At 36.0% G+C, this 13,389-nt stretch overlaps 1 protein-coding gene across 8 annotated transcripts in view; it reads right to left on the bottom strand.

Annotated features, from left to right (window-relative positions):
* Positions 1-609: 609 nt before the first annotated feature.
* The window catches only part of LOC112685725 (SLIT-ROBO Rho GTPase-activating protein 1-like), a 49,341-nt gene continuing 36,561 nt past the window's right edge, over positions 610-13,389 (bottom strand). For all 8 annotated transcript variants that reach the window (XM_025557684.1, XM_025557685.1, XM_025557686.1 and 5 more), the window contains exons 7-13: positions 13,047-13,353; positions 12,732-12,944; positions 12,056-12,161; positions 11,691-11,989; positions 9,817-9,997; positions 8,586-8,826; positions 610-4,110 (exon numbers count right to left, since the gene is read on the bottom strand). In XM_025557684.1, the coding sequence (XP_025413469.1) occupies positions 3,319-4,110; positions 8,586-8,826; positions 9,817-9,997; positions 11,691-11,989; positions 12,056-12,161; positions 12,732-12,944; positions 13,047-13,353 (2,139 nt within the window). In that variant the 3' untranslated portion in view covers positions 610-3,318. The remainder of the gene's footprint in view (positions 4,111-8,585; positions 8,827-9,816; positions 9,998-11,690; positions 11,990-12,055; positions 12,162-12,731; positions 12,945-13,046; positions 13,354-13,389) is intronic.

The raw sequence follows: 13,389 nt of genomic DNA, 5'->3' as shown, positions 1-13,389 counted from the left end.
GTATTGTCGCGGGTCGCGACGGCAAATTATCTGTCGCGGCGACCGGTCGCGCATTGGACACCGTACCTTAATTGCTATTCCGTTCGTGAACGCGCTGGGAAACGATATTGTCACGTTACATCGGGCGAGTCCGCCTATGGTAATTCGGTGTTAATCGGGCTCGTGCGCGCGCGCGGATTGTATCGACACGTTTTTATTTTTTATTTTTTGTTCAATCGCCGATCGGTGTTGTACACAAAAAGAAGGGAAGAAAAATAAAAACACAAAACGCACACCGAACGTCGCGTATACAAAAATAGGGAATGACACGACACGTTTAGCGACCGAATTCGATTGGGAACGAAAATACACAAATCTTAACAAAACGATCGGAAACCAAGGATTAATAATATAATTTACCTGCTAAATATTATAATAAACGTTATGCACAGTAGGTAGTCTCATTCGGGGCGCAACAATATCAAACGTATTATTTTATTTTTGGCGTAAAAAATAAATTTTTTTTTTCTTAATTTCTTTTTTAAAATCTTATACGCGGACCGTACATATATAATATCAATAATAATAATAATAAAAATACATATATACATATGTATATATAATAACCGTTGTTTTTTTTTTAATTTTAAAAAAATACTGATTTGGATAAAATAATACACATTGTTCTTAAATAAATTTTTGCAAAGGACGAGACTGTATACGGTTAACGTTCATTGTTGTATCATCATCCTGTCGACGTGAAAAAAATAACAAATTCATTTGCGAGTACAAAACAATGATTTTCGTAACGATAATAGTAATAATAATAGCAAAATGGTTAAATACATTTCGGCTAGACACTGTTATTGTTGACGGTATACATGTCGTGATTCGCGGGCGAAAACAATTTATTGTTACCCGACTAAAGCATCAGTATAAAATATCGACATAATACACGGTGTCTTTAATAATAATAATAATAATATTAATAATAAAAAAATTACAACGAATCAAAACAATTATAAAAATAATAGTACCTAATACAATTTCGATGATAGGCACGCAAAACATTTTCGGAAAGTATACATTTAAAGAAATGATTCATTACAAGTACATTATGATTGCGACTGTTATTGTTGAACAATAAGTAATCGCGGAAGGAGAAATACATGCAACATGGTAGATAATATGAATTCCACATCCCAAAGACGGTTTATAATGTACACTGCATATAATATAAAATATAAAATAAGTGCCATCTGGGAGTGTGCGCGCGTACGTGGTGTATACGCTACGCCGAGAGATAATCGATACGCTTACCGATAGAAGATGAAGGAGAAAAACATAAAAGGTTGTTATGCGGTGCCTCTTGTAACGCTTTACGTTTATTATTATAACCAAGACGGGTGTGAACAGATATTGTAATAATAGATCCTAACTACCGCGCGTAGAATAGCGGTAACATAATGGCGCAACGCTGTTGGCGTCCCTTCCACAAGGACATAAACACAAACAAGTACTTACACGTGAAAGAGGTCCGCACAGATAACGATTGAAGGAAAAAGCGGTTCGGATCCGGCGGGAGACGTAAAAAACGAAAACGAACGATTTCTCGAGAAACCGCTGTGAAAATACGCGTAGTTCCGCAAAGACAAAGACGCGTGTAGCTCGGGAATGTTATAACATGAATAATGCGTTCGAAACCTCACACGCTATATATTATACAAATAAATATATACTACTATGTTATATACGGCATATCAGTCTCCTCGTTCCGCGTACAACACGACAACTTCTACATGATACTATGTACTCGTCATGTAAATACTTTTAGTCTCATCCGGTGGCGGGATTAAGATTTTTCAACTAAGGATTTTAACTTTTCGGGACGTAGATTTCTAGGAAAATCAGTTTCGCAATGTGCGCGATAGAATTTTAGTGTTACTCGTAATACGGAAACATGAGCTCTGTTGACTCTCGGTCTCCACGTTTTAAATATATCCATCACGATGACATTCGAGAAAAATAATTGATGATAATTGTTCCGTTATTTTCATAATCCAGTCGAGACTGCCATTATTAATACACACAGTGTATTGCCCGACAAATCTACCGCTGGTATTGTCGCGACGCACGCGAGGACGTGGAAATACCACGGTTCTAACTCGGTCAGTTTGAATCGACTGAAATTGGAACGTTCTCGGGGAGAGATGGATGACCAGAAATCTGGACGGCGTGTTCTCGACCGCGATTCCAACACGAACGTTAAGACAGGAAGGGACGGTTGAAAAAACGACTTAAAATCGTGGGACGATGTATGTATATAGTATTTTTCGGTAATATTGGTGTGAATAATTTAATATTTTTATGAGATCAGGTTCAATTATATAATATATAAAAAAAGTTCATATGCGTATAAATATAGTTACGAACGGGTCTGGGCGGGTTGGACAGCAAAAAAAAATATTACGGACTGAGCCTAGTTGGATTGAACTTAAAAAAAAATTAAGGACCGGAATTGAGTAGGAGCATTTTGAAGTTTAATTTAGAGCTGGATCGGGCTGGAAAAAAACGACCCGTGCAGATCTCTAAAATATAGAGTATTTAACATTTTTCAGATCGGGACAACAGTGCACAGAGATCGCATACACATTTGGATGATGTACTAGACGCTTGTATTTTTGTGGTTTTGTGAGTTGTTATGTTAATTACGGCGTATTTATGAAGTACAGTTTGAAGACGAACGACCGTCAGACGGAAACACGTTTGACGATGAAACGCGGCACCAAAGGTCGTATTTTATTTTTACTCCAGTCCCAATTCACTCGAAATTCAAAAACTCGTTAAAGCGAGTTGTCACTTAACAGTCCATGTGCGAGCAATTACCGACGAGGCACTGAACGTTGTTAGATATCTGTTGCAGTGGCCGTTGTACACGACGTCGCGACGAGAATGTTTTCGAGATGAACGCGTTCGGCTGTCGAACTGACTCGACGACACGTGGAAAACGGTTTCTAACGCAGCAGTGACTGATTTCAGCATCGGTAATCACACGACGATGTATTAGAAATACGTACGTGTGCAAAATGACGGACGCCGCATGGCCAGATTAGTCACTACTTAATTACACGTTATGTGTAGATGCACAAGTGTGCAAGGGAAAATCGAGCATGACCGAAAATTGTTTTGCACTCATAAGAAATCGGAAGAGGATGGTTGGTTTTTCTGATGGGAGACTTGAACGCGTATTGACCTGGCCTGGGACTGCGATTCGCAGACATACTGGTGGGGAGGCAGCGCCACGGGGATCGGGGATGAACGGGTAAAAAAACGGTACTACTAGGGTCGAGAAGTCGCTTCGTCGTTGGCGGCCTTGGCGCTGGCGAGAAACATGGGCTTCTTGAATATCTGCGGCTTGGCCTTGAGCGGTGGCTTGCCGGACGACTTGGGCGGCAGTTCGGGCTTGCCGTTAGTCTGCGCGGGCGAAGGCAGCGGCATCGGTTTGCTGTACTTCTTGAGCGTACATTGGTTTTGCTTGGCAAAACGCTCTGCGGCCGTGCCCATGTCCGGGCTGTCCGGTTCCTGGACAGCCGCGCCGCACGGTCCCAGGAACTCCTGTCCCGCAGCACCCCCCGGCATTCTCTCGGAAGACGACGTCGACGATGACGACGATGATGACGACGATCTGACCGGCAAGTCCATGACTAAGTCCGGCGCGCCACCCGATACCTTGAGGTCGGCATTTTGGACGTGATGTCGGGCGGCGGGCATCGGTTTCGGCCGGTCTATCGATCCATGCGAGTCAGCTCTTTTGCGCCACAGTTGGATCTTGTGGTCGAATGAGTCGTCGCCCACGCTCAGGCTCTTTGCGTGCGTCTTTCGTGAACCCTCACTGCCGCCGTCACAATCGGCAGACTTGGATCGGTTGTGATGTTCGCGAGCCGCCACTGGCGGAGGCGACGACGGAATCCTGTAACAGACCGCGTCCCTGGGCCGCCGACGTCCCTCTGATGCCGTCGCCGTTGACTTGAAAGCTGTTGGTCCTCCGCTTTCTCCTCCACCAACGTGCTGCGGAGATTGCTCGTCCACCACCGAATCTTTGCCCGAGTCCAGGCTGTCTGTACTGCCCATCTGAAAAACGACACACACGAGCATGGGTAAACACACGCACCCCCAGACCCGTTCTGTAAGTCACAACGCACCAAACGGTTATGCAGGCATTTTTAACTAATGACAAAACAGCACGCAAAGGGTTTAAAGATGTACAAACGTTTAAATGCCAACACATGCTTATTCTACTACAACTGCTGCTATTACTACTATTATTACTACTACTTCCACTACAACTACACTACTACTTGCGGTCGCCAGAAATGTCAATAATTTCAAGTTTTAAAGGCAAATTTTGTGATTCGGCGTATTTTTATTTCGTTTTCGTTCTTGTGTAATATGCATAAGATGTATAAATGCGATGGAATATATCGCTACACGAATGAGAACTTAGAAACTTAGAAATCGAAAAACACGCAGTTATTCATGCGGTAAACGCGTACGCTGTTATCAACTGCTGTGGGAAAAAAAACATTTCTTCCAACGACTGCAATATTTGACTCCAAAAACTATATTCTAATCGTTTATTTTAATTCACATCATGACGTTAGAAAGAAAAAAAAAATTGTTATTATGGTTATGAGTTCCAGTCGTTTTTTTTTTCAAAGCATATTTAACACATTCAGAACGTGTATAAGTCCCACGCAGCTGTAGCAATAACGAGTCGGCATATTGACGCACGCGCGTAACGCATGTTCTGCAATATTGACAACGGTTCAAGAGAAACAGATTGTTAGTAGTAGTGCCGTATTTAGACATTTTGCGCCCCGGTGCTAAAAAAAAAAAATTGGCGCCCCTCTAAGGGGCCTGCCCACGGAAAATATAGGAGATAGATCCTTATGAACCTTTTAGATATTCTAAAATCAATGCTATTTTTGTGTGGCAGGCATGCCACCGCACGCAGCATGCGATAACATAATACGCCGTATTATTATAAATAACTTATGTTTATTGACATTATTTATTGGGAACTAATATTAGGTATATCATAATATTCTGGATCGCTGATAGCTATATTGCTATAAATACATTAATAATATAAATTAACATTAATTTATGATACCGTAATTAAAAATAAAAAAATAATAATTTAAAAATAATTTTAAAAGTTCAATAATTCACAAGTGAGCAAATTTCCGACCACAAAATTTTGGCGCCCCCAAAAAACTGGTGTCCGGGACAGTTGTAGCCAGTGCCTCCCCCCCCTAAATGCGGCCCTGCTTAGTAATAACATACGAGCAACAAGCGTAAACGGAGTGCGCACAAGTGTTTGCCAAGCAGATGTATACGAAAACCGAACGCATTATGCCGCAGCGCTTTACCGAACACCGTTATTAACACCGTACCGTGTGGTCAAGGGGTTATATAGTTTTTAATACGGACTCACGGTAACGGCGATGGTGCGAGACGATCGCAATAAGGTATAACCGCGGGCGCATAGGTGTTTCGCGAGTCAATCGACGGACTGCAATCGTATAAACGTTGTAAACCGTTTCAGCGTTCGAAGCCGATTGTGAAAAAGAAAAAAAAACAACGCTCCAGGAATGCGTGTCTATGGAAAAATCGATTACGAGGCGACCTCACGTGTGTGTGTCTTGTTGCCGATTTTTTAACGAATACTATCGTTATTATTTTATTTATATACATTAAATTTTAAGACGTGACGTTTTAGCGAAAGGTCGCAACGACGAACTGACGCTGTTGACGTTTTCCAATTAGTATTACAACAATAGTCGGTACTCGGAAACCGGAGAATGGGGTGGAATAAAGTTTAAATCAACAAACACGCACGTTGCCGCGGGTGCGGTCCCGGGTCGCGTTCTCCGTAGCGACGCTTACATCGGGTTCTCACGGTTAGCGATGTCGCCACCGACGCGCACAGATGCTGCTCGTCCTGTGCATACACCACATCTACGTCAGTGGTTTCCAATCACTAAGAAGTCATGACCTCTTAGCAAAAACTTGAATCGGACAGAGCACTCTTCTTTGTCAAGTGCACGTACGAAAGAGAAACTTTTATTTTCTGTTCATAATCTCGTCCAAGTTAGACTGCATGCTTGGCAATTTTTACTTTGAGCATAACCGCGGACCATTTATTTGGAACCACTGGTCTACATGGTATACGTTACAAGGTTTTGCTTCGAAATAAATACACCGACGATGTGATAATGTACGGAGAGAGAAAGAAGGAGAGAAAGAGAGAGAGAGAGAGAGAGAGAGAGAGAACAACAATATGTCGTGGAATGTTTTAAAGTCGCTGTGATAAAAAAGTAATGTACTCGTACATTATTACGACAATTACTTGTCGTCGTTCCCTATATAAATAACGTAATGCTGTCCGAACGTCACGGAACCCAACTACAGCTGCGAGACGCGAAAGTTTTGACAATATTGCATAAGCCATGAGACGAAATCGTAGTGCAAAGTTTATGCGCGTGCCACAGACGACCCGAGAGAGAAAGACTTTTCAGCCAACCAAAAATACCATTTTGGCGGTGACACTTAGAAGGTGTAAATAATTTACCACCGGCATACACGTCTATAATGCGATTTGATCGTGTGCTCCTAGATTAATAATATCAGTGAAACCGTGGGAGAGATGAACAACATGTCCTGTACAAACAAACACCACACGTAATCGATGTTCATTATTGTCGACCGTTTCTTCGCATGTGATTTCGCATTCCGCCAGATGAGTTGATCACGATACCGTCACCCTATCATCCCTTACCATCGCTGCCCTCATAGGTCGCTTGTGAAAACAATTGTTATTTTTACCCTCCGTTTGCGTTTTATGGCTCCGAGAATCGCATAAACGGTTTCTTCCAGTTAAACAATAGTCCGCCGTCGTTTGCTTCAAACCCGCGGACACCTTGTGTACCGTGAAACCTAACCAATGGTCAACGACAGAATCTTGGTGTTCCGCAAAAAAGTTATTGGGTATTATTTATGATTTAATTTTATAAATCTTCAAGTGTGCGCGAGTTATTTCATGATAATTATGTACTTAGAAGTGTTGTACTTTGATATGCATCGCTTTGTTCATGTTCAGTTTTTATCCATGAAAAATAATATAAATAATATTCGATTTATAAGGTGGCGATTATTGGCAAACGACGAGTTAAACATACTGTCGGACTGGTCGCAATTTTTCTAAGCGTTACGATATCGCTTGGTCTATCGATTTTCATTGCGTAGGTGCGACGTGCAGTCTCCGAAGAATGTTGTCAGTCTCTTGGTACAATCGTCGCTTCTTCTATGAAGAAATGTCCACTTTATTCTTCTAATTCGTTTGTACCAGATCCGGTAAGTGCGGTATCGAGTTCAAACGAAAATACAACCGGCGAGACCGAGAACGTGAACGTTCCGGTAAATATAAGGATCCAATAGTTTTATAAAATATTGATGGATCGTTTAATAATGAAAAAATAAATAAAAATAAAAATGTTTACAAATAAAATATAAATATATATTATTATTATATTTATATATTATAAAATATATATTTCGCATAGACTTTGTACATGCAGTTTACAATACATTTTCATAGTTTCGCGTAGTACAATAATATAAAATAAATTTATTGTAACTATACGAAGATTCGATATACAATCATCAGCAGTAATTAAATATATTACATTGTTGAAATCGTTAATATATATATATATATATATATAAAAAAAAAATCGTACTGGTAAAATTAAATACAACTTATTAGAGGTATCTAATAATATAATTACATGGAAAAAAATTATAATAATACAACTAGCACGTATATAGGTATGCTGTTTAGATAGAAAGTAAATGAACAATTTTCTACACTAGTATACGTTTTAAGGGTTATAATATTATTCGAAAGATAATTTCTGTTTTTTTTGTTTTTTATTTTAAAAGCGGGGACTAGCAAAAAGTAGGATTCTCGTAAAAATGCAAAGCTCATGAGAGCAGATTCAAAGCTTATCGCGAACAACGTAAAGATTACATTTTTATACATCAAAATGATGACGGTGAAAATAAGTTTTAAAATAGAATCATGCTTGATAAAACAAAATAAAATATTAATTAACAGTAAAAAAACAGCGTTACTCTCGACGAGAACTTTATTGACGTACAATAAAATGCAAATGTACACGCACACGCAAAATATAGTTTATCTAAAAATAAATGTGTACACGCACAGTACACAATACATACGAGCAACAGTCTGTGTTTATGTAAAACACACAAAAAGATTTTATAAAATATTACACTACAAAAAAGTACACAGGATGCAGAAGAAAAAAATTATAGAAAAAACACGAAGTAAAAAAAAAAATTAAAAAAAAAAAGTTAAACTAAAAACTTTTTTCAAACTACGAAATAAAAAAAAAAATAAAAATCAGTAAGATTAAAATAATAATAATAATAATAATAATAATAATGATAATAATAATATCTATAATATATTCTGATACAAAAATTACTATATATTTAACTCAGACGGTGGTCTCAAGTACCTCGTGAGTGGGCGCCTCGGCTACGTCGCGGTGATGCGACAACGACATGGAGTTCCTTTCGGCGGTGCCCGTGGAGTTCGGTGGCCACGGTACGTCGGCCAGCGGTGGCGACGAGTAACCGGAAGCCGCGGACTCTGAGAGCACCGAATCGTTTGAACTGGACGTCCGTCGCCTGGTCGAGTCGTCCGAGGATGTGATGGACTTGGCGCACAGTTCGGCCGCTTTTTCGCGTTCTTCGTCCCTGCCGCAGAACAATACGAATATTCAATGTGAAAGAATGAAATTTTTTAACGCAAATATATACGAGTATATGTGTTATTATTGTTAATATAATTGAAAAAAAACCTATAGCGAATCAATACAAAAGCAATACGTGATCTTGGAACCGTATCAGGTGTACTATTTTTCAGTATATTTGCAGTACAACGTCAAAAGTGACGAATGACCGGTCAACGACAGAATATCAAATGTTATACCTGAACCTGTCTGCTACGGATTTCATAACATGATATTTTCGACGGATTAAACGTTGTTAAACCGAATAGTTAAACATATCTGTTTTTATTTCGATTTTGACGCGGTGCAATGTCCGTTCGAAATCAACTATGTTACGATCAATACCATTTTACAAATAACTATATGACACTCAAAAATTCTCATTGAATACTACGATGAATTTTGTTAGTCTGTAACTTTAACCAACGATTGTTTAACAATCACATTGTTTCATTAAAAATTCATATCAAAACATACATATGTAGTTCAAAAAGGACATTATTTTATTATATAAAACGGATGACGCCAGCATTTATTCTCATTGCTATTTATGTGTATGTACATATTATATATAAACAGTTTAATATTATTCAACTTGAAATCAATTATTTTTATATAGTATTTGTCAAAAGACTTTAATGCGATTAAAATCATAATTCAACCAAACGCCGAACTTTAAGATTAACGATTAAGCGAATACAAAATTGAAAAATGTACACTTTGGTTGCTTAGATTTTAAAGAGACTAAAAATTAAAGAAACTATTGCTACTCGATTTGTTTTAAAATTTATACATAACTCAAAATGATTATATTGCTAGACTAAAAAATCAATCAATTCCTTTAGTAAAGTAAATTAAGTATGATATATCTTATATATCTATATTGACAAAGTTTTTTTGAATACAGTTTAAATTTCAGATGGTTGAAAAATAAAGATTCTATTGGGAGATTTACCTGATTTTAAGAAGAATATATTTGTCTGGTATGAGACCTTCTCGGCCATTAACATTCCCTCGCCACCAATCTCCGGAAACTTGGGTATGAAGAGTAATAGTTGCACCTTTTTTGAAACTTAATTCACGTTCAGATCGAGCAACAAAATCGTACTGTGCGGTAGCTTCCAGACTTTCACATTCTGTGAAAAAAAAAGTGTTCTTCATTTGAAATAATAGACTAACAAAAAATAATTTATAATTACATAGTTAAAAACCTAAAATAAAAACATAAAATAGTACATTCAATTATTTTTAACATTAATATTCTAAAGCAGTGGTTCTTAATCTATTGTAGATCATGGACCCCTGATAAAAGATTTTTAGAATTTGCGGATTCCCTTATAAATTTTTTTTTACAAAACATCTAATGTTATCAAAACCAAAATTATAATAATTATTTTTATATAATAAATTACATTAGTAGACATAACAAAACATAAATATTTATAATTATTTTTATTAAACTTAATTTTTCAGTTAATTTTAATTCAATAATATAAGTTTTAATGTTTTTTTTTAATATTCTTAAAATTTAATTTTTATTTACTTAATGCCATGGTTGGTGTTATACTTGAGACATGAGTTTTTGATCATCGTATAAAGATAAGATCTGTTTATTATATGATAAAAAATATATGAAAAACAAAATAATAATAATTCAACAATATTGTAATATTGTACTCGTGTCATGTATTGACGTATGTTGCGTTTAAGGTTGTCGTGAACCCCGACATGAGTATCGCGGACCACTAGAGGGCCACGGATCATAGGTTAAGAACCGTTGTTCTAAAGCAAATTCTCTGACAAAAAAAATAAAAATAAAAATATTATGCTTAAAATTGCAAACAAATTAAATTAGTATAATAGTTTCAAATTATTTTGATATTTTACTAAATGAAAAAACAGTGTGACTTCATAAAAAATAGTTAAAATTACACGGATTTTATGTATATTTATAATACAAGTAAAATTTAAAAATATTGATAAATCATAAGTACCAAAATAATATTTCACACTGAAAAACTTATATGAACATTATTAAATAAATCATTATAAGTGGTTTTAAAAGTACTCATATACCAATTCCATTGTTTGATATAATACAGAATGTTTTTATTTAATTTCACTTAGCTCAATCTATTATTAAAAATTATTAAATTATTAAATATTGTTATACATTTTTAGCCAATAAAAAGTGGATTGAAAATTAAAAAAAAAAATTTGAATTTTATAAGTCTGATTCAAATCAGAAATAGTTGACAGCCAGAAGAAATCAAAACAAAAGTCTTTGCCAATAATATTATTTTTAATGATTAGATAATTCGAGTAATAATTTTTCAAACATTTAATAAGATCTTTTTCAATTTTCTATGGTTTTAAAATTACATATTTTGCAATTATATATATATATGAAAGATATAGTATAAAATTAACACACCAGTGCAGGCTTACTCCGTAATTAATAATGTTCAGTTTTTATGATTATCTCATTGTTTTAAACCAAAATAATACTCATTAAAGATGTATTGACCGAGAATGTGTATTATTTTGAATATTTTCTATAATATTCTAACTATCAGATGGTACCAAATATGTTTAAAACGCAGTTTTATTGAGTCATAATTTCAAATTTCAAACCATTTACGCTAAAGTCTGGCGTTAGATTTTTATGCTTTGTTAGTTTTTTGATTACATAGAATGTTATTTTATCTCATTATATTTGGTCTCGGTCTGTTGTAATCAATAAAACACAATTTTGTTTTATTATTATTTTTTTTCCACCGATTGTTTTTTTCGGCTAACAATGAGGTTGATACCTAAACCACAACGTACCATCTTCTGACGGGTAAACCTCAGAGTCGATATCCTCTTGAGCGTGATCGGAAGGTGAATCACCCACGTCCACATCATCGGGCTCACGAGATATGTATTTTTCGTATACAAGCCCACCGATGTCCAACGACGACGGGAATATATCTTCGTGGAAAAGAATAATATTTTTTATGAGATCGTTGACAAGATTCTGATACTGGACTTGATCTTTCTCTTCGGGAACCGGTATTAATGTGGGACCGAAACAAATAGCAAGATTATAAACGTCCATCATATTCTCGTCACTGAATTCCGATAAACTGAAATGGTATACATATTTTTAGTTAAAAATACCTTTTTGGTATTATCTTCGTACAAATACTTACTGGTTGAGGAACGCGAACAAATATCTCAACATCACAACAACTTGATTTGGAAAGCTTTGAACGAGTTCTTTCATTCTTAAAACGAATTGATGACGTGACTCGAGTTCTAAATAAATGTCAGCGGTATGAATAAGCGTAACACACAAACAAATAATATGTTAATCATATGGTGTATGCGAAAATAACATTCTAAATTTAATTTTTAAATAATAATTGTTCGTGATAGTTGTATTTATTTAAACACAAAATAACGTCCATAATTTATTTTGTCCATTACCGTCCCACGTGGACCATAGAAAAATCAAGTTCTCGTATCCAAATATTGCCTACGCGTTTTTAGCTCACATTATATTCACTTAAATAAATTACCTAGAGTTTTAGTTTCAATATAGAATATCGAAAATGTCATTATAATTGTTCAAATAACGTATTTTTCTTCAGATAATATGAGGTCCCAAGGTTCTAGATTTTAATAGATTTTAACATTTATAAATTATATTTATTTATTACACATCAAATAAAATAAATGAAATGAATAATGACCAATACAGGGTACAATGAACAACATATATTATTTCAAACACTTTTAAGCCATGTTAATTATTTCGTATGCTTTTTTTTGCGAATTTTCTAATATTATTTTTCGCACACTTCAACATGACTTTTTACTACTCACGAGCTAATTCCATAAATTGATCGAAATAAATAATCGGGAATAAAGGTTCTCGGAGTTCACGTAAGTATAATTTCAAAACTCCAGCAACGGAGTTAATATCTGAAGCATCTGTCATATCAGCAAGTGGATCTTCACCTCTTTCAAAAGCGTCTTTGAAATTGTTGATTTCCACTTGCGATCCAGACACTCTAAAAATTCCCTGATGATGGAGACCTGTTAAGTAAAAATTTATATAGGTGATTTAATTGATTTAAAAAAGATCTACAAGATTTAAATGTAAAAACCATATGGGTTATATTGCGATAAGACCCTTACCAAACAAATTAATCACTCGAATGCAACTCTTAATTATCAGCGGTATTTCTTGATTGGTTGCGTCTAGATATTCTTCCAAAGATCCCCCAAACAATTTCGGTTGACCGTTCATCTGTAGCCTACCGATTCTTTTTCTTCTAACGATCGGCTTATGTATTGGTCGTTGAGGTGTCTGCTTAGCAGGCGTCAATTCGACGTTGCCATTTTGGGGGCGTTTGCATATCGATGTTAGCGTTTCATTTATATGTTGCTGTTTGGAATCTAGACGTACAATTCTACTCGTTCTCATGAGATAATCGCGCAACTTCTAAAACAAACAACAAAAAGGAGAATATTAATAAAT

Source organism: Sipha flava, unplaced genomic scaffold (genome assembly GCF_003268045.1).
Source record: "Sipha flava isolate LNK unplaced genomic scaffold, YSA_version1 289_pilon_pilon, whole genome shotgun sequence".
NCBI classification, from domain to species: Eukaryota; Metazoa; Arthropoda; class Insecta; order Hemiptera; family Aphididae; genus Sipha; species Sipha flava.
This window is presented reverse-complemented; position numbering and strand designations above follow the sequence as displayed.